Genomic DNA, 22,105 nt, shown 5'->3' with positions numbered 1-22,105 from the left:
AGAGCCTTTATCCATCAGAGATGTGTTAGACGCTTTCAGGTTCGGCTTTAGCCGCTACGACGAGGCGTTTGATTTAAATGCGGCTTTCCCTTTATTCCTCCGGATTCCTGGGACCCAGAGGAGACGTGAAAACTCATCCAGCCTGCTTAGGCGTGATTCCGAATGTAAGGGGAGATGCGATGATGAGGCGCGATCGATCGGAAACGTTGTTTGAAGTCTGTTGGAGATTCCTGCAGAATCTCCCCAAGGAAGCGATGGATCACACACGTACTCAGCGCATGTGAACGGCCCCGTATTGCCCCCCCCCCAACCCTAATGAAGACCACAAAGGACACCAGCAAACCGGTGATATGACTCATCGCATTTCCTTTATTATACTTTATACCTCCAGTGCTAACTGATATGCATAACTTGGTATCAAATACAAAAGTGTGATTATACATTTCTTCTTAAATTTCTTACCCACATGTTAAAAAATAATCTCATCTCACTACTCAGAAATGACATGAATAGATGCTTAATTGTAGTTGGCTGTAGCATAATGGCGTGTAAATTCAGTGATAATCAGTACTATACTATAACTGTTTCCATACATGAATATGACTTTTTGGCAGGATTTAAGACCAGGTCCTACAGTCCTAAGTGTTGGGGAGCAAATCCTCATGATGGGCCTCCCTGTGCATATCATGGTATGACCCTGCACAAGTGAGTTCACCAATCAGACGGCAGGGAATGATGCATGCCAGTGTGTGAAAGGGGTGGTAACCGAATGGTGAGCCACCCAAATTCAGAGAGGGCTGAGTGTCACCCTAGAGCATATGAATGCAAAGAAAGATGAACAAAAAGTTCCTAATTAGGGTTGATATGGAGACACACTGGAGGAGGCTGGACAGGTCGTGAAGGTGTCACTTTATAAGGACTGTGTAGCTGCAGCTCACTACAATGTTTATCTGTCTGGCACTTTAGTGCCACTTAAGACAAACCAAAACCTTCACTTTCCAGTTTTTTTCCTTTAAGATCAGCATTCAAGGGTATGACCATGGTTTATGGGTCTAGGGTTACGTTTCACGCTTTGGGTGCAAAGAGGTGCTGGGTTCAGATCCCACACGAGCCCTAAAATTCTTTAAGAATTTATCCTTGGATCGATGAGGTGTATCTTATGTAAAACCCACCAAAACTGTCATCAGTGCAGTTTAAGTTCTTAAATCATACAGTTTATGTTAAGGTTAGTGTTAAAATACTCCATGTTACAAATATTCCTTCTAATACCTGATTAAAAATGAGAAAAGACTGACATAAGGGGTGGAATCAACACGTCATACCTACAGTGGGTGTGGCCTGACTTTTCCCACCCGACCCCCTGTCCGTCAAGGCCTCTGGAAGCACTGATTTTATGTCGTGTATCGTTGGCAGGTCAGATCCGCAGTCTTAGTTACCTTACACTGTTAATCAGAGACATTTGTAAAAGTTTTCTAAGAACAGCTAAGTATTGCATGTAAGGGAGAGTTACAAAATATTTGGTGTCACACAGCTGATTTCGAGATTTCCCGTTCTGAAATTTTCTAGAGGAATGTGTCGGAAAAAGGAATGTAATGTCTTCCCTCAGACAGCACTGTGAGTGGTAAACAGCCAGCGAGAGAGTGTGACAGCCCCTTATTAAATTCACCTCCTCCTGCCTATTTTAAATCCTTGGCATAAGTGTCTTTAAGCTCCGCCCTTCTATGGCCAGTGAAACTATCAGCTCCCTGCTTATTCCCTAAACAGCCTCTCACTTCACTCCCCCCCCCCACACTAACCCTTCCCCTCTTCCTCTAGGTCAAAGCTCCAGCTCCCACCCCAAAGGCTAGGAAGTCCTGTCCATTTTCTGCTCCCTGTCCCAGAATGCCAAGCGGCGGCTCCCCTGAGGCCTACCTCCCATCCTCCAATCAGTAACATGGGCTTTATAAAAAAGCTAACAGGAACAGCCATACAATGGCTAAACGTAAACGCTGTGTTTGCTGTCCGCTCGTTTGCCTGTGGCGGTTTCAGCGGTCTGAGGACGACGGGCTAGCCGCTGTCGGAGGAGGTGTGCGGCACCGTGGAGGGCGACCGGCGCCGGCGGGCGGGAGGCCATGAGCGCTCGGAGCCCAGGGAGGCTGGGCGGAGCCGCTGGGCGAGGCTCTCGAGGGCTTCGCTCTGCTGCTGTGCCAGGGCCCTGGAGAGCAGGCCGGGCAGCGCCCGCACGCTGGCCACCACCGCGTCCAGCTTGTCCTCCAGCACGGCCAAGCGCTGCTCCATCTCCTCGCCTCGCTCCTGCAGCTCCGACACCAGCTCGTACATCACACTCTGCGTCTGTGGGGGAGTGGGGGGTTCATACACATGGCTTCCGGAATATTCCACGTGTAATTTAACAGGTCCTCCCTGCCCCCGTATGCTGCCTGAGTGCTGCCTGAAGAGGCATCAAACACAAATGCAGCTGCTTAACAGCCCTGTAATCTTCTTATAATTTAATATTAAGCGACTAGGGCTGAGGATTTGCCAGAATATCAGGTTTCAGCAAGACTGAAGCTTAGAGACATGAACTGGGCGAGTCTATCCTACAAAAACGGAATGCTATTTAACTGCAGGGTCTGTCTGCTGGCAGATCCTACTGGGCTCTGAGCTCACCTTGGCCAGGTCCACCAGCATGTTGGCCTGGTCATTCAGTTTCCTCTGCTCCATCTTGACACTGCGTAGTCTGGGTGGACGGGGAGGGGGGGCACGGCACCATCAGGAACCACAGCCACTCACAAGCACATAAAACCCAGGCAGTCACAGAACACACAAGAACACTCCCCAGCTGGGGGGGTCAGAGGTGGACCGGAGGGACTGTAGGACGAGTGAGAGCAGGCAGCGTGAGGAATGGCCGGGGCGAGCAGAGACGATGCGGATGATTTGAAGGTGAGACACAGGGTCCGAATGGAAAGATGGAGAGAGGGCAGGTGTGATGTATGCGGGGAAGTCAGGGTTAATTAGACAACCTAGAAGTGTGTATTCAATTAGGCAGCCATGTTGAAACTGCATGGACCTTTGGCTGACAAACTATTAAGAAACAACCAGCAGGGGGCACAGTGATTAAGGCAGCAAGTTTATAATCAGGAATTTAATTTCCAAATCCTGGGTAGCTCCTTCAATAACATACCCAAGAAACACACAGTCGCACCACAAAGACACAGATATGTGTAGACATATAAAGACACAGAGAATTCAGCACAGTTAATCCTTTGTTCTGGGCCATGTCTGACTGTGTACCTGTGTCTGACTCTCTAAGGCTCTGTACTCCGTTTCTGTGTAAACTTTTTGTGCAGTTCTCAAAAATGGTTACCCAGCCACCAGATTAACAGTGTCCTTCTTGCAGTGAAACATACTGAAACTAGGTTGGAACTAGGTGGACCTGAGATGGAAGGGAATTCTGGGAAATCGAGTTTGATTGATGTGATTCTACAGGTGACCCTAATGTCACAAAAGCTGTCTGGAACGCCAGACTGGGTATGGGACAGGGCCATGGTGGAAAGTCACGTATGCATGTCTGGATGACACTGACACAGCAGACAAAGAAGTGGAGAGAGAGTAGACAGAGACTTACTTCTGAGCTCTGCAACGATTGAGCAAAACAAGGACAGAACACAGTACAAGTTTAAAGACCCACAACTTACACAGAACAGGCAGGTTTCGAACATTTCGAACTGGGTGCACAGGAGGGGAGGGGGGGCAGGCATTTGAACACAAACAGAACACTGGAAACAGACTGGTGTTTCGAGAGCGACCTCGAGTGTGTGAAATGGCATTCAACATGTTACTTATCTGTTTTAACGTGAAGACAACAGGCATGTACGTGTGAGTGTGAGGAAACTGTAAGGAAATGGCCAGTCAGAGCTGCGTCCTGACTATTTTTGAACTATATGATGTCAGTTTTGCCTAAACTAAACAGGACGTGAAACACGCAAACCTTCAGGAATGTTCATTTATCATTGCTGGGCTTTGCTCTGGTGCGGCTACTGAACACGGTAAAGAGGGTTGCATTTTATTCATGTACCTGTGTCAATATAGGTAATAACAATAAAAGCATAAATCACCCTAAATGTCAGAGCTGCTGGCTCCAGTACAAATCCTGTTACTAAAAATAAAGTGGGTTATTGTTTGGCTGCCACCACCCCCCCCATCCCCCCGCCCCAGTGCTGCGCTGCACCCCACTTACTGGTGGATCGCCAGCAGGAACTTGCGCTGATGCTTTCGTACGCGGGCAGGGTCCACTTTCTTTACCAGCTTGGTGTGTTTGTAGATGAGCCATGTTTCCCTGAGTACATTGGCGGCAGTGTTCTTCACCTGGGCGGCAGCAAGGAACATGTGTGTCATCTCTGAGGAACACGTATGTGAACCAGAGTCTCTGAGGAACACGTATGTGAACCAGAGTCTCTAAGGAACACATTTGTGAACCAGAGTCTCTGAGGAACATGTATGTGAACCAGAGTCTCTAAGGAACACATTTGTGAACCAGAGTCTCTGAGGAACATGTATGTGAACCAGAGTCTCTAAGGAACACATTTGTGAACCAGAGTCTCTGAGGAACATGTATGTGAACCAGAGTCTCTAAGGAACACATTTGTGAACCAGAGTCTCTGAGGAACACATATGTAAGCCAAGTTTCTGAGGAGCACGTATGTGAACCAGAGTCTTTGAAGCATGGGCATAGGTTTGAGTAGGGACCAGGGGAGTTTCAAGCTATTGAAAAGATCAGACATTAAGTCAAGTTTACCTGGGGCTTGACTTTTTTTGCGAAGGAAGGAAGATCGGGGTTAAAATACTTGGACCTAAGGATGACCGCAGGAGGGACCAAATCAGCCCTGAACCCCCCGACCCTTAAACACACATGTTCCTATCCCCCATACCTATGTCTATGCCCATGCTCTGAAGAACATACATGATAAACCAAAGAACATACAAAGGAGTCTGTATCACTGCCTAGTCTAGCCCTTGACCAGTCTACCCCCGAGTAGGTCAGGCCTCCTCCTTTATTCTAAGGAGGCTGGGAGTCTGCACCCTTTGACAACGCTACTTCCTTAGGGGGGTGTCTGACTCACACGCTTGGTGAGCTGTGTGTCCATCATGAAGTTGTGGACGTGCTTCTCGGCCTTGGTCAGCTCCAGTTTCCTGGCTACCACGGCAACCACGAGGGCTGTGCACCCGGCACCCTGTGGAGGGAGAGGGTGGGATCAGAGTTCTGGGCCCTGCCTGGCAATGTGTGTCATAGTGGATCCCGAAGCTGACATATATCCATAACAAATTTATAAAATAACAATTCATAATAATACAGCACACAGGGGGGGTCTTGGGATGAATGAATCAGCTATACGGCAAGCTTGTACAAATGTCCTAAGGTTCCGAGGTGAGATACGTACCATGATCCCTGTGAGCAAACACACCCCTTTGCCACAGTAGGTGTGTGGCACCATGTCCCCGTATCCGATGGACAGGAAGGTAATGGAGATGAGCCACATGGCCCCTAGGAAGTTGCTGGTGACGTCCTGTTTGTCGTGGTACCTAAGGGGACAATATGAGAGACAGGGAAGAGTCCAGTCAGAGGGTGCAGCGACAGCGGGCAACGTGCGCGGTCTGTCCGTGCAGGAGTGGTGACAGGCATCGCGAGGCGGGGTGACGGTGACTCTACTGCATGGCCTGAGTGTCACAAACATCCAACAGAGAATGAGCAGTAACATGCCACACAGAACGGCCCAGGAAGCTGGAAGAACAATGCAGGAATCTTGCAGAAGGACGCTGAGGGACAGGAGGCCTGGCAGTTTGCAGCTTCGCTGACTCTTACCTCTACAAGAACCCTGGCATGAACAACCACTGACGTTTACAACGGTTCCTTGCAATCCCCCTGCAGTCCAGCAGGGGGTGGTGTCCCATCACTCAACGAAGACTTGGGTAGTTACTAGTGGTTGGGAGAGAGCATCACGACCCGGTTCCTCATCATCCAAAGACAAACATGTCATCATTCTCTTTTGGATGTAAGATGTAATGAAGGATTTGCAAGCAGACGTGCCAGGAGTCAGGGAAGCAGATCGAAGGCATCCAGTTAAATAAGCACTGTGCCGTGAAATGTGGTTCTGTCATGCAGCCACTGCCATTCTAAGCACCAGGAAAACAATGCTGGGCAGAGTAGAGAGAAGACGGTGGTTCTAAATGCTCTTAACCGTTTAAATGTCAATTTGCTCGCAACTGGGATTCCACTGAAGGCCACCGAAGGTTTGAAAGTTTAAAACCGCAGAAAAACTCATCAAATCAATATTCCTTAGGAAGCAGATAAAAGCAAATACGGATCCATCCATCCTTCTACAGATAAGTCATTCCGCAGAGGGTCATGGTGATAAACTTAAAATACAGTAGAAGAAGCCGACGGACAAAATGGGGGGGGGGCAGGTGGGGGGTGTGTCCAGGGCAAAAAGACATGTTAGCTAAGGGGGGCGCTAACGAGGGCTTTTCCACACATGTAAGGAAATGCGAGGCCAGCCTGCCGACTGAAAGATGCAATTTCATGGGTTTTAATCCATTAACACGCAGCAGAGATACAGTCATGGCTGGCGGACAGACAGCCTGCTGACAGCAAAGCACCCTGGGATGCCGTGAGGGAACACACGATCGACCTCGAGAGACGTATTCCTTGCCTCCCCCTCCCCATGACAATGTTCCTGATCCTTCAGCACCTCCCCTTGAGCGACGGCCCCCATACAGCGGGACATCCTCCCGGGCTGGGCGAGGGCCAGAGGGACCGAGAGAGAGACTCCATCTCAGGGTCTGACCTTCTGCATTCATTAGCTGCCCATGTGGTCATTAAGGCCTGAGCCAGGCGACGAGGCCAGATCATCGCTGCTGGCTAATTATTAGCTCGCGGTGAACGGAGCGCCACCCTGCGCCGGCACAGTCAAAGGATCCCGATCTGTGCAGCTCCTCATCTGAAACAGCCCCCGGGATGCCGGTGACCACAAATAACCAGCAGCTCACGTACAGAACAGGGCAATGGAGCAGCCCTGGGGTCTGGGTTGCCCACTGAGGAATCAGGGGCTTAAACACTCTCGGATATTTCCTAGGTGAGGAAGCCGATCTGCCTATGAGTCGCAGAGCAGCATTGGGGGGGGGGGGGTGACCTGGATGCCTTGGTCAAGAATACCATGGTAACCCTGGGGCAGCCGAAGACCCAAACTTGAATGCACACCCCTTCACTTCGAGAGTGCCCCGCTTTGGGTGGCAGGGGCTGACGTATCTGGGGTGCGGGTGGGGGGGGGTCATTTTAGTCCATGAGTCCATACGGCAGGGGAACAGATGTCCCGCGCCTGATAGCCAAGTCCCTTTTAGACCATCCGGCTGACAGCAAGGCAAGCCATGGCCTGGGCCATCCGTGATGTCCTGCCTCCCTTTTCCTCCTTACTTTATTACCTGGGGTACCCTCCCCCCCCCAGAGGGACCAGCACACTATCCCCCCGCACCTGGTAGGCAGCCCCTCTGCTGCCGCTTCCCCAAGGCAGCCCCTGCTCTGACATGCACATGGCAGCGGGGATCGCAGTGCCCCATTGGACTCACACGCGCCCCTCTCGCATGTCGACATGTGACGCAGTGCGCTGAGACTGACTGGGGAGAGGATTTCCGTACAGACTGTGCTTCTCAACCTGCACTCGCCACCTCCCGTCCTCCAGAGCCCTTAAGGGTGGCTGGTCAGCGGAGAGCGTCTGCTAGGTGGAGGATTTGTCACTAAGGGTAACATATCACCACTGACAGCTGTCATTCTTGTCAGCAGGAACTCAGAGTTGGATGTCTATTCACAACAACTGCCCCGTGGGCATTAATGCGGGGCTGGGGACTGGGGGCAGCTTCCATGCTGCTTTTTTAAGCCGGGCTTGACAAGGCGTCTTGGAGACCAGTGTGTTATTTTGACTCGCGTCGCCATGCTGGCAGACTGGGGGAAGCTGGATGCTTCTGCTTGTCATCGTGGCGAAAAAGGCACTTGGTGTTTCCTCCGAAGGTCGTCAGGTTTGCGTCAACCGCAGTGGACGTGACGTGCCGGAGGTCTGCAAGCTTAACAAGCCGACAAAAAAACAACAAGAAAAAACAAACAGAGGCTGCAGGTTCCATGAATTCATGATCTTTGCTCACTGCTTCTGGGTTCCGGACCGTGTCCCCTAAGGTAGAAGGAAGTCGGGGAGAGTTTCTCCAGCAAGCAAACATCTCAAAGTGCTGGCTGCAGCAATTACTGCTGTGGGGTGGGGGGAGACAGCAGACTGGCGTTGGGAAAATGCCCCCTTGGCTTCATACTGTAGTAGTGCTACACAGAGGGAGTGCTTAACAGGTCTGAAGGTAAGACCCATAGAGGTTTAAGTTATCGATATACTGTGAGAAGGCATTTCATGGAGCGGAGTTGGTACCACTGCCAGCCATCCAGTAAGAAGCACCAGCCTGAGCCATGTGGGGAACAGGGTCATTGTAGGACTCAGAGCCTGATACTGAATCCTGAGTGTTTTATAGGCTATGTGTCTGAAATTGCATACTTGTTTGCTATGTAGTAGGCGAAATGTAGTATGCAAATGGGCAGTATGTCCCAGTCCTCAGTATGGATGAGACAGTAGGCGAATGGTACCCGGGTGACATATTACATTCTGTTAAATTCCAAAGTGTGCAACCGATAGATGCTGCTTTATCCCAGAAGGCCACTGGAGCCTTAACCAGAGACGAGGAATGCCACTTGCTCAGAAATGCTTTTCAAAATGACTGGAAGAAGTGCCATTTCTGTACATATCTAAGTATGAAACAATACCCAGTCATACAAGTTGATGCAAATTTGTATTTTTTTTTTGTTAGTTTTTAACAGTTTTTAACTTTCACAGGGGTCAAGCTACTGTACGTCCGGGTCAGCATGCATACTTACAGTATGCACTACATTAATGATCTGATGAAATTCAATATGTACTGTGCAAGTATGCCATTTCGGACACATCATACAGTTTGTATTTAGCCTCATGCAAGTAATTCTGTGGCCATCTGGAGTGATGTGGGAAGGGTCATGTGACACAAACCATGCTCCCAAACAGCCCCACCCCCTGCCAGCACCCAATAACCTGTTCAGGACTGTAAACCACCAATAAAACTTAACACCCTGTCAGTGACCATAAAAGAATAGGAGAACAAGCCAATCCGTTCATGCCTATGTTCTGGCACGGACACTGTAATTTTAGCCCCGCCTCCTCAATGTTTCTGGTACAGTTAACACATTCTTAATTGAAAATTTTATTTCACATATTAAAACACACAAGACCCAGAAGAAATGATTAGCGATTAGCCTGAACTCCGGCATGTTCCGTGACGTAAATCACGACGCGCATGTCAGCACGTTGAAAATCCGTCAGCGACGAGGAGAAATACCGGCCTCCTCCCTCCCCATCCCTGACCTTTCATAACGACGCTCACAAATCACATCGGCACCCCAACTGGATCTCAGCCCAGGAGGCAAAAAACGAGCTTTCGCTGAAATTGTTAATCAATTCCCCTTTAAACCTTTAAAGTACGATAGCATTCGCTGTCAGGTTTCAGATGTCTTTTAAGCGCCGTCTGCTTCAGCCTGAGCTGGAGCGCTGACTTGCAGCCAAGAATAACAAGCCTGCTCCGAATCCTCTGAAAGCTTCGGACTGCACCCTAGCATCCCTCCCGGAGGAGCCACTCATCCATCAGCGGGCGTTGTGTTACTGGAGCGAGAAGCCCCACGCTTTGTCCGCTTGCATCCTCCCTGCCTCTCCTTCCACCGCCGATCCGCAGGAGCCTGTTAAAATATCCACGCCTACTCCGAGGTAGATAGTGGCAGCCGCAGCCTCCATTTACTGCCGTGAAGACGAAATGCCAACCGCTCCGCTGACCCGACACAACCTTAAAACAGAGAACTGTCCCAATGTCTTAATTATCGAACAAGACACCCGTCTGTCGACACAGACGAAACACCTGCTTTCCCGTATATAATGACGCTATATATCACCATGTGTGATATTATGCAGCCGGGACAGAGGCACTGAGGCTTATTATCCTGAGGATAATCAAATGCAAAATAATTAAATCTTTTCACTGTGTACTTCATGAATTAGTGCACATTCGTCTACATTATATTTATATAGTATATTTAAAAGGTATATTGTTCCCATTTCATTAGTCAACATTCAAAATAAAATCAGTATTCTATTTCAAGCGTCTGCACGATTAGCATGATCCTGTTTAAAGTTAATTAAAAACATCACAAAGGTGTTAAAAAGGGAAAGCAGGACTTTTGAACTCATGCAAAGAACTCATTAATAATCTGTCCTCTTTTAATCAGATATTAATGTACACTATATAGGATTATGCAGCTGCCTAGTATTAATTTTACATAAAAATAAGCTTGCACTTATTCCTAATTATTAAATATATTTTCCTGACTGCTGCCAAATAATTGATTTAAATTATGCTACTGATGGTGCCCATTTAAAGGTGAGCAAAAGCATAAAAATCATAATAGGTATCATTAATCATAAAGACTTCCCAGAATTCTTTGCAGCTGCTTTTTTCCCCATCAAACATAGCCACAGTGTATTCTAGGGAGTCACTGTGTCCATCCAGGTCACCAAGATAAAGAAGGATGCTGCAGAAACACCTCTGAAGATCAGGTCTACAGGTTATCTTTGTTGAGGTATCAACACTCAGTCCAGTCAGTTGGCTCAGCTGCCTTTAGCCCCATTCGCAGGACTTGGGAGATCTCAGTTGAACGTCTAGAGTCGTCCGCTCCACCTCTGGACTGTCTCCATCTTCCTCAGGTCTACCCTTATCTAGCCAGTGAAGTGACTTATGCTTCTGGTGAGCAAACCTCAGCCAGCAAGGCGAGCTGAACGGGATGAAAGATGTCGAATGAGACGCTTCGCAGGCAGGGTCAGCCAAGACGACATTTGCATAATGGAGGGGACAGCACACTGCTACACTGGAGACACTCTGGAAAAGCATGTGAAGGAGTGTAATCTCGAGGACGTGTAATGGACGCGGCTTGGAGGACCCTCCTCTGTTTCACTAAATTCTTCACCCCCATCACACATATGGAACAGAAGTGGCACTGCTAGAGGTGCACCGATGTGGGAATTTTGGCCGATACCCATTTTTGTCTAATATTACCGATACCTGTTAACTGGCTAACCGCTGAGCTCCACAGATCCGTAGTGAAACTGCTAACTTGAACTACTGACTTAAATCTAAATATCGGCCAAGATTGACACACATCAGACTGATGCCGATGTCTTGCTTTTCTACAAACATCGACTGATACCGATATGTTGACTGATACATATCGTGAGGTTCCGCTCACTGTTGGGGTGACTAGTAACTGGGCCAGACCCTGAAGGTGTCTGCTGTCTGGGGGGGGGGGGGGGGGGGGGTTGATACCTCGCTGCTTAGTGCTTTGTAACTGTGTATCTCTGTACATGTGTGAACCGTGTAACTGTCCAAGCCGTGCGATTCTGACTGTGTGACCCTGAGTCTACATGACTATTTGAACCATGTGACCGTCTGGCCTGATGACCTGGCCTGTGTGCTCTGATCCCAGCCCCCCCTCTTCCCCGCAGAGCGAGGCTTCAGTGGCACCAGCTCAGTGACGTGATGTCTGCTTTTCCATGGGGGGAGAGAGCGAGGACTCACATGGTTCCCCTACGGTATCCCGCAGGTGCAGAGTAGGAAGACAGAAAGTACAGCCATGAGTGACACTCACACAAACGCACAGGTCATTCGGCAGCTGCAAGAAGAGGCTAGCGAGCTCCCAGCATGCACTGCGGCAGCCTGCACCTGAACAGTTCACAGCGTCATGTGACGTTGTAGCGCCTCTCCTGCGGATCACCTCTACCTATCCAGCCCAGACATACTCTCTACCTGCTCCTCTGCTCCACCTGTCCTCCTGAGGGCGCGAGGCATTAGGAAAAGTTGCTCACGCAGCGGAAAGGGGGCATCAGTCACAGTTCACAGGGTATTGCTGATCTGCAGTGTGACACACATGTGACCTAAGGTGGCCTGACATGTAACATAATGTGTGATGTACCACGTGGTCTAAGGCAGTATTTTCCAATCTGGTTCTCAAGGACTCACAGATAGTCCACATTTTTGCTGGGAGCTGGGAGGGAGCAAAAACGTGGACCATCTGTGGGTCACTGAGGGCCGGCTTGGGAAACACTGGTCTAACGCGTGGCCTAATATGCAACCTGATATGTAATACTGTGGCTTAGCCTGAAGCGTGGCCTAACATGTAAGATAGTGTGCGATGTAATGTGATGTGGCTTAGCCTAAGGCGTGGGCTAACAAGTAGCATAATGTGTGATATGATGTGATGTGGCTTAGCCTAAGGCGTGGGCTAACAAGTAGCATAATGTGTGATATGATGTGATGTGGCTTAGCCTAAGGCGTGGGCTAACAAGTAGCATAATGCGTGATTTAATGTGATGTGGCTTAGCCTAAGGCATGGGCTAACAAGTAACATAATGTGTGATATGATGTGATGTGGCTTAGCCTAAGGCGTGGGCTAACAAGTAACATAATGTGTGATTTAATGTGATGTGGCTTAGCCTAAGGCATGGGCTAACAAGTAGCATAATGTGTGATATGATGTGATGTGGCTTAGCCTAAGGCGTGGGCTAACAAGTAGCATAATGTGTGATATGATGTGATGTGGCTTAACCTAAGGCGTGGGCTAACAAGTAGCATAATCTGTGATTTGATGTGATGTGGCTTAGCCTAAGGCGTGGGCTAACAAGTAGCATAATGTGTGATATGATGTGATGTGGCTTAGCCTAAGGCGTGGGCTAACAAGTAGCATAATGTGTGATATGATGTGATGTGGCTTAGCCTAAGGCGTGGGCTAACAAGTAACACAAATCATTACTGGGGATCATTTCCACCCGCTGCGGCCAAACACTACAAAGGCTCCTCCCACTGGGCCACTCCCACCCCCATCGTCACCCCCAGCCATAACACGCCAGGAAACAACCCATTTTGCAGTAGTTTATTTGTTTTCTTATTTGCACATTATCTCTGCTAATTTATTTATTACTTTCATTTTATTTATATTGATTTATTTCATGAATATTCCATAATGTTCTGTTTTTCAAGATTCTATCTGTGTACTGTATACTGTTTACATTTGTTTCCACAGCGTTTACTTGTTCACACTATGTGTACTGCATTGAACCTTGTCTTTTACAAACATGTTTGTCTGTGATCTACATGCTCATCTAATTCTAAGAAGTAGTTTAGCCTGAGGCATAGTGCAACCGGTAGGACAAAATGTGATGTGATGTGACATGTGGCTTAGCTTGAGGTGTGGCCTAACACATAAGATAATGTGTGATGTGACATGTCGCTTAGCCTGAGGTGTGGCCTAACACATAAGATAATGTGTGATGTGACATGCGGCTTAGCCTGAGGTGTGGCCTAACACATAAGATAATGTGTGATGTGACATGTTGCTTAGCCTGAGCCATGGCCTAACACATAAGATAATGTGTGATGTGACATGTTGCTTAGCCTGAAGTGTGGCCTAACACATAAGATAATGTGTGATGTGACATGTTGCTTAGCCTGAGGCGTGGCCTAAGACATAAGATAATGTGTGATGTGACATGTGGCTTAGCCTGAGGTGTGGCCTAACACATAAGATAATGTGTGATGTGACATGTTGCTTAGCCTGAGTCATGGCCTAACACATAAGATAATGTGTGATGTGACATGTTGCTTAGCCTGAAGTGTGGCCTAACACATAAGATAATGTGTGATGTGACATGTTGCTTAGCCTGAGGCGTGGCCTAAGACATAAGATAATGTGTGATGTGACATGTTGCTTAGCCTGAGGCGTGGCCTAACACATAAGATAATGTGTGATGTGACATGCGGCTTAGCCTGAGGATGTGACATGTGGCTTAGCCTGAGCCATGGCCTAACACGTAAGATAATGCGTGATGTGATGTGACATTTGACTTAGCCTACGGCGTGGGCTAACGTAACACAAAACACTACTTAGGATCATTCCTGCCCGCTGTGGCCAGACACTACAAAGGCTCCTCCCCACTGGGCCACTCCCACCCCCATCGTCACCCCCAGCCATAACACGCCAGGAAACAACCCATCTTGCAGTAGTAAAAGCTCAATGCTATCTTTTTTATTTGTTTTCTTAATTGCACATTAGCTCTGCTAATTTATTTATTACTTTCATTTTATTTATATTGATTTATTTCATTAATATTCCATAATGTTCTGTTTTTCAAGATTCTATCTGTGTACTGTATACTGTTTACATTTGTTTCCACAGCGTTTACTTGTTCGCACTATGTGTACTGCATTGAACCTTGTCTTTTACATACATGTTTGTCTGTGACCTACATGCTCACTGCTGTATGTGATGTGACATGGGGTTTAGCCTGAGGCGTGGCCTAACACAATGTGTGAAGCGACATGTAGTTTTGTCTGAGGCGTGGCCTAACACGATGTGTGATGTGACATGTGGTTTAGTCTGAGACGTGGCCTAACACGATGTGTAATGCGACATGTAGTTTTGTCTGAGGCGTGGCCTAACACAATGTGTGATGCGACATGTAATTTTGTCTGAGGCGTGGCCTAACACGATGTGTGATGTGACATGTGGTTTAGTCTGAGGCGTGGCCTTACACGATGTGTGATGTGACATGTGGTTTAGTCTGAGACGTGGCCTAACACGATGTGTAATGCGACATGTAGTTTTGTCTGAGGCGTGGCCTAACACAATGTGTGATGCGACATGTAATTTTGTCTGAGGCGTGGCCTAACACGATGTGTGATGTGACATGTGGTTTAGTCTGAGGCGTGGCCTTACACGATGTGTGATGTGACATGTGGTTTAGTCTGAGACGTGGCCTAACACGATGTGTGATGTGACATGTGGTTTAGTCTGAGACGTGGCCTAACACGGTGTGTGATGTGACGTGGTTTAGTCTGAGACGTGGCCTAACACGATGTGTAATGCGACATGTAGTTTTGTCTGAGGCGTGGCCTAACACAATGTGTGATGCGACATGTAATTTTGTCTGAGGCGTGGCCTAACACGATGTGTGATGTGACATGTGGTTTAGTCTGAGACGTGGCCTAACACGATGTGTAATGCGACATGTAGTTTTGTCTGAGGCGTGGCCTAACACAATGTGTGATGCGACATGTAATTTTGTCTGAGGCGTGGCCTAACACGATGTGTGATGTGACATGTGGTTTAGTCTGAGGCGTGGCCTTACACGATGTGTGATGTGACATGTGGTTTAGTCTGAGACGTGGCCTAACACGATGTGTGATGTGACATGTGGTTTAGTCTGAGACGTGGCCTAACATGATGTGTGATGTGACGTGGTTTAGTCTGAGACGTGGCCTAACACGATGTGTGATGTGACATGTGGTTTAGCCTGAGGCGTGGCCTAACACAATGTGTGATGCGACATGTAATTTTGTCTGAGGCGTGGCCTAACACGATGTGTGATGTGACATGTGGTTTAGTCTGAGGCGTGGCCTAACACGATGTGTGATGTAATGTAACATGTGGTCTACCCTCAAAATGCGGGTGGAGCCGGAGATGTGAGACATGCCCACTCAGACCAAAGGTTGGAGGGCGTACCTCTCACAGACGCGCACGGTCCACGCGGCGATGATCCAGGAGGAGATACTGAAGACCAGCAGTACTGTCCCAGGGCAGATGGTCATGAGAGTCTTCATAACGAAGCGCGTGTTGAAGTTGATCTTGTTGAGGGCGCCGATGCTGCGCGATGAGGCGTCCGTGAAGAGCTTACTGTGAAGGAGCATGACGCGACCAATCAGGTAGAGCCGCAGGAACATGGGGATGGACAGGATGACGTCCACGTCTGCTACAGCCACGGAGGGTGTGTAGGTGAAGGCCAGGCGTGCCGTCCAGGTGAAGAAGTACTGGCCCGGGATGGGGTGGATGGCGCAGCCCAGCAGCTCCAGCACAATGAAGAAGATTCGCTCGTAGGTCATGGCGATCCTCCAGTCATCTGCCCCGTTGTCAACCATGAACAGCTGCAGGGACGCGAGAGCCCGTTAGCCAATTAGGCTGTTTGCCTGTTAGTCCATTAGGCTTTTAGCCTGTTAGTCCATTAGGCTGTTAGCATTTCAGGCTGTTACCTGTTAGCCCATTACGTTGTTAGCTTTTTACACTGTTAGCCTGTTAGTCCATTTGGCCATTAGCCTTTTAGCCCATTAGGCTGTTAGCATTTTAGGCTGTTAGCCCATTAGGTTGTTAGCGTTTCAGGCCGTTAGCCTGTTAGCCCATTAGCCTGGTAGGCCTTGAGCCCATTAGTCAGTGACTCACCTGGATTTCCCGAGCGTGATACATGATAATGAGGCCGAGCAGGATAACAGTGGAGAGGCTGATAAGGCATTTCAGTGCAAATGAGTATGAAGACTCCTGCAGAACAAAGAGAGACAGCACACGTCGGCATTAGAGTCTATCGTCTGTGTCCTCTGCCTGTCCAGGCCCTGTGTGGCCCCATGTATTTGACTCTGGTGCCACTAACAATCGTGTTATAGTAAGCTGGACCCCTGCCTGAGCTGATGGGCCTTATCACTTTTAAGCTAACCTCAACATCCATGGCCTCGATTGGCTTCACTGTGCAGTGGAGGGAGCTATGAGCACACTAGCCCGCTCCACCACACTGCTCCCTGAGTAACACCTGCGTCTGGGACAGCAGGAGTCAGTCCTCCTGACCATTTAACCCCTACATGCCACCAACACATTTACTTGATATTGGCAGCCTTTGTATTAAGGAGTGGTGCTTTGGTGATGTCCTCTTTCACCTAGTAACATGTGGTTTCAACAGGAGAACATCATAGCTGTTTTTGTTTAAACTTGTACCTGCTGTAAGTACTCCTTAAGGAAACGGCTGAATGCATACCAACCTTAGTGTAGACACCCCAGGAGAGCTCTGTCTCCGTCACCATGACGACGATCCCAAACATTCCAAATATCAGGGCATAGTCACTAAGCCGCTTTCGCTTCTCGAAGAGCGCCCTCCGGTGGCCCAGCTTGTATCCGATGTCCTTGTTCTTTTTCTGCGGTGCGCTGGTGCCCTCTCTGGCCAGGCTCTCACTGGACGCCTTGCTGGGGTCCTCGCCATTACCCTTGGAAACCACGACCTCCAGGCCGGGGCTACGCAGGGTTTGCAGGGGCTGCATCTCAGAGTCCAGCTCGCCACCCGGGGGCCTCCCTACTCCCCCGTTGTACCGGCAGCTGCTCATGGCTATCTCAGGGCAGGTGTCGGCGCTCTGCTGAAGAAGCAGCCTGGATCCAGCATGGCTCAGCGTTGTGGCTTCAGCATCAACCTGCTTGGCGAAAATGAGGTAGGGCTGTCACTATGTGGTTGTAGTCAGGATATCACATGTGTCAGGGTAGAGATATTTAGATGGGCATGGTTTAAGTCAGCTTTAGCCAATCCTGGATCATGTACCAAATTACAGAGAGAGGTACAATGAAATATCGTGAGGTCCAGGCTGAACCAGCTGTCCTGGTTACTCATAAACACATTGGGCCTGACATTCCCTACAGGAGTTCTGGTTTGGACATCATTGTTCGGCTGCCGTTTGGTGTGTGAGTTTGAGAGCTACATTCATCTGAAAGAGGAAGTCAGTTCTAAGGTTTTATATATCAGGACATAATAAAATATCATCTGGTCCTTAGCAGACCTTAAAATTAGGAAAATACAACCTCAGATGAACAACACATGACATATTACACTGCGTCATTATTTAACAAAAACTAAGCCAAAATGCAGAATCAGTGTGTGAAAAATTAAGTACACCCTTACTGCTTCCATAGGAATTCAGAGGGTAAGTAACAGCCAGGTGCTGCTAATCAAATGCACCTGATTAATTGATCATCAGCAAGTGTGACCACCTCTATAAAAGCAGAAGCTTTGGCAGTTTGCTGGTCTAGAGCATTCAGGTGTTTGTTAACCAAGGAGGAAAGACTTCAGCAATGAAACCTTAGAGAAGCAACTGCTGCTGCCCATCAGTCTGGGATTGGTCATAACGCCATTTCCAAACAATCTGAAGTCCATCATTCTACAGAAGAAAGACTGTTCACAAGTGGGAAACATTCAAGACAGTTGCCAGTTTTCCCAGAGTGGACGTCCCAGCAAATTCACCACAAGGTCAGACTGTGCGATACTCAGAGAAATCTCAGACTCTACAGGCCTCAGTCAGAATGTAAAAGACATAATGACAATTAGAAAAAGACTGAACAAGTATGGCTTGTTTGCCAGGACAAAGCCTCTTCTCTCTGAAAAGAACATGGCAGCACGGTTTTGGTTTGCAAAGCTGCATTTGAACAAACCATAACAATGTCCTTTGGACAGATGAGACCAAAGTGGCCCTAATGCATAGTGCAATGTTTGACGAAAACCAAACACAGCATATCAGGACAAACACATACTGTTGAGCACAGTGATTATTTGGGCTTGTTTTGCAGCCACAGGACCTGGGCACCTTGCAGTCATTGAGTCAACCATGAACACCAAAGTATTGTAGAGTTAAATGTGAGGCCATCTGTCCGACAGCTAAAGTTTGGCCGAAATTGGGTCATGCAAGAGGACAATGATCCCAAGCACACCAGCAAATCTACAACAGAACGGCTGAAAAAGAAAGGAATCAAGGTGTTGAAATGGCCCAGACCTCAAGCAAGTTGAAAGGCTGTGGTGGGACCTTAAGAGAGTATAAAAGGATGCCTGCAAACCTCAATGAACCGGAGCAACGTTGTGAAGAAGAGTCGGCCGAAATTCCTCCACAATGATATGAGAAACTCATAAAGTCATACAGAAAATGATGACTTTAAGTTATTGCAGCTAATGGTGGTTCTACAGGCTATTGAATCACGGGATGCACTTAGATTTTCACACACGCCTTCTCAATTTAGGCTTCATTTTCGCTAAATAAATAATGACACAGTGAAATCTGTTTTGTATCGTTTTACACCTGAGGTTAGATTTAAATACTTTTACAGTCCAGTATGGACCAGAGTTTTTTTTCATTATGTCCCGTTACACAAAACCGTAGAACTGAAAGAGGGTGTACTTTCTTATTCACATGAGCGATTCCTTCTTACCATTATGCCGAAACATCTTCTCTAAGCCACTGTGTAAGAAAAAAGTATAAATATAATGGATTGTTCCATATGCCAAAAGCAGAAATAGAAGACCTAAAAATTCAGATTAACGATAAATCTGAGTGAAAACACAACACACGTGCAATTAATGTACGATGAAAAGCCCATATTTTGAATCCCCTGTGAAACACTGCGGGGAGCAGATTTTAGACTTGTACCAAAATTGGTGACATATGGTGAGTAACGGTTCAGCTTATTGCACATTATACGCAGTCCCTACGCAGCCCAGCCTGAGAGCGCGTGCCTGGCTGCACGTGGTGAGACGAAGGTTAAACACAAATACGCAGTGTATCAGGACAGAGAGAAGGACACCAGCAGATTCGTGGTTTCTGACCTGCTGAATTGGCTTCTCCTTATCTGTCCGAAGGCTGATTTACGGGGAGGGGGTAAGGGTAGAGGGAGGGGGGATGGAGAGACTGAAGGAATGATGGACAGGTGGGCTCACAGACTAACAACCAGGCAGGCTGATGGAGGGAGGAGAGAGAAACATATTCCTGCTGAGGAATATGACCTTTTCCTTATGATAGTTCATGGATGCCCTAGGACGGCGCGCAGGCCTACCCAGAATGCCACGTATTCCTTGTCCATTTCAAAACCTCTGTTTTTGTTACAGCACTTTCTATATTAGAAGTACACCTGCTCCTGCAGTTTTAAAGCATGCATTTTCGAGATTGCGTTTGCTTGATGATAATGACACTGTTATTGATCCCTCTGGGGAAATTCTCTTTTTTTTCCTACCCCATTTTGCTCTCCTGTGACACACATATAGGAGAGAACAAGGATGGCAGCCAAGGCTACCCACCTGCAAGCAGACCCATGGAGCTGGGGGGGGTTATGACTTTGCTCAAGGACCCAAAAACGTGCCACTATTCCAACCAAAGCCTTCCAGTCACAGGTATAGAAGCTTAGCTCTGCTGAGCCAGACAGCGGGGTAGCATGAAAAGGTTGCCATTAAGACAGAATGCAGACAACAACTGGCAAATGATGTGCAACAGTGGGTTTGACCAATACTCTTCTTGAACGAACATGTGAATTTCCTACAGCCAAAGTCTGTACCAAAGTCTCAAAGCACGGGACCATAATCTACCCACAGCTCTGACTACTCTTCACAATAAAGTCCCAGTATATCAGAGCAAAGGCTTCTGTTCTTTTCTGACGTTTTGACCCTGCACTGTCTCAAGAGAAATGGTGGAACGCTGCTATATCCCACTAATCCCATTATTGCTTTAAATAGCTTAATAGTTCTTAAACCCATCAAAGGAGTTCTTATGTAATAATAGACTGGCTCAGGAGAGCGATGGCAATGGAGGACACGCACCGAGCTGGGTGCGAAAAGGGCTTCCACTGACTGTGAGCAGCTGGATTTGCACTACGCCTGTCTGTGAAGCGAACTGCCTGCATGTTCACTGCTGGTGCTGCTGAGAAGATGCTGGACCCACAGAATCGACGCAAACCCAAGGCCTCCTCGTTCTCTAAAGCCTGCTTAGAAGCACATTTGTTGAGGAGGTGATACATTTCACTTTCCAGTAAAACCACCCACAAACTACCAGTGCTGTCAAGTCAAACCCGTGTGACACGCCTCCAATTGTCAACCACCCCTCCCCCACTGACCGCCCCCATACAGCGGTGTGGCAGAGAGTTGCAACATCTGCGCTGACAGTCCATGACCAAGAGCCCGGGGGGTGGGGTGAGCTACCTCCCATTTCAGCTCTCCACGTGCTGAGAGTCATCCTGCTGATCTTGTTTATCAGATTCTCAAATTCCTAAGTAGAACAATTCACTAACACACTCACTCACCAATTCATGTAATCATTCATTCGGTGATACACTCACTCATCAATTCATGTAATTGTTCATTCAGTGACACGCTCACTCACCAATTCATGTAATCATTCACTCAGTGACACACGCTCACTGACCAGTTCATGTAATCATTCATTCAGTGATATGCTCACTCACCAATTCATGTAATCATTCATTCAGTGACACGCACAAACTGGTTTATACAAGTAGTCACTCATTCACTGACATGTTCACAATGATTTACTCACTCATTCACTGAAACTCTCACTCACTGATTCATGTAATGATTCATTCATTGATGTGCTCACACAGATTTATATAATGTGTCACTCACTGATTGACATGGTCACCCTGATTCATATAATCAGTCACTCATTCCAAGACAAGCTCACACTGAGTCATATAAACAGTCATTCATTCATGGACATGGTTACTCACTGATTCAGATACTCACTCACTTTCTCATTCACTCACTGATTGCAGTAGCTTTGGTATATTTCTCGAATCATCTGCAACATTTGCAAAACAGTAAGTGCATTTCTCGAAACAATTCATACAAACAGCACCACACGATGGACTGATTACCTGCAAAAGCCTGTAACTTCCTCAAAATCCTTAGTTTATCCCACAAAAGTTAATATTTATGTCAGTGCCATCAGAATGAAAAGACCTTGTGTCATTGTTCATGAACAAGATGTTCAAAATACTTACCCATGTTTTCAATAGAACAGTGCACCCAGTAAGTATTTTCCGATGTGAACTAAGGTTTTGATGACAACGATTGAAAATGCACTACGTTGTATTTTTTTCTGTATGGTATATATCAATTTCAGCGGTATAAAGTTACATATACAATGTGTGTGTATATATATATATATATATATATATATATATATATATATATATATATATATATATATATATATATATATATATATATGCATGCGTGTGTGTGTGTGTATGTATGTATGTAACCGAATAAAATATACCTACCGTATAATATTAAATGTAAGTGAAATACTGTAATATGTAACATTATAGTGTATAGTGCAT

The 22,105-nt window shown here is 47.4% G+C and overlaps 1 protein-coding gene across 4 annotated transcripts in view; it reads right to left on the bottom strand.

Annotated features, from left to right (window-relative positions):
* Positions 1-349: 349 nt before the first annotated feature.
* Positions 350-22,105, bottom strand: part of LOC125716911 (small conductance calcium-activated potassium channel protein 2-like) — a 34,514-nt gene continuing 12,758 nt past the window's right edge. For 2 of the 4 annotated variants that reach the window (XM_048989745.1, XM_048989746.1), the window contains exons 2-9: positions 16,990-17,412; positions 16,403-16,498; positions 15,692-16,110; positions 5,418-5,559; positions 5,100-5,210; positions 4,217-4,344; positions 2,647-2,716; positions 350-2,331 (exon numbers count right to left, since the gene is read on the bottom strand). In XM_048989745.1, coding sequence (XP_048845702.1) covers positions 2,047-2,331; positions 2,647-2,716; positions 4,217-4,344; positions 5,100-5,210; positions 5,418-5,559; positions 15,692-16,110; positions 16,403-16,498; positions 16,990-17,412 — 1,674 coding nt within the window. In that variant the 3' untranslated portion in view covers positions 350-2,046. Of the gene's footprint in view, positions 2,332-2,646; positions 2,717-4,216; positions 4,345-5,099; positions 5,211-5,417; positions 5,560-15,691; positions 16,111-16,402; positions 16,499-16,989; positions 17,416-22,105 lie in introns of all 4 variants that reach the window. The other 2 variants (XM_048989743.1, XM_048989744.1) reach the window with 1 other exon arrangement.

Source organism: Brienomyrus brachyistius, chromosome 21 (genome assembly GCF_023856365.1).
Source record: "Brienomyrus brachyistius isolate T26 chromosome 21, BBRACH_0.4, whole genome shotgun sequence".
NCBI classification, from domain to species: domain Eukaryota; kingdom Metazoa; phylum Chordata; class Actinopteri; order Osteoglossiformes; family Mormyridae; genus Brienomyrus; species Brienomyrus brachyistius.
The sequence above is the reverse complement of the archived record's forward strand: the minus strand, read 5'-3'. Positions and strand labels throughout refer to the sequence as shown.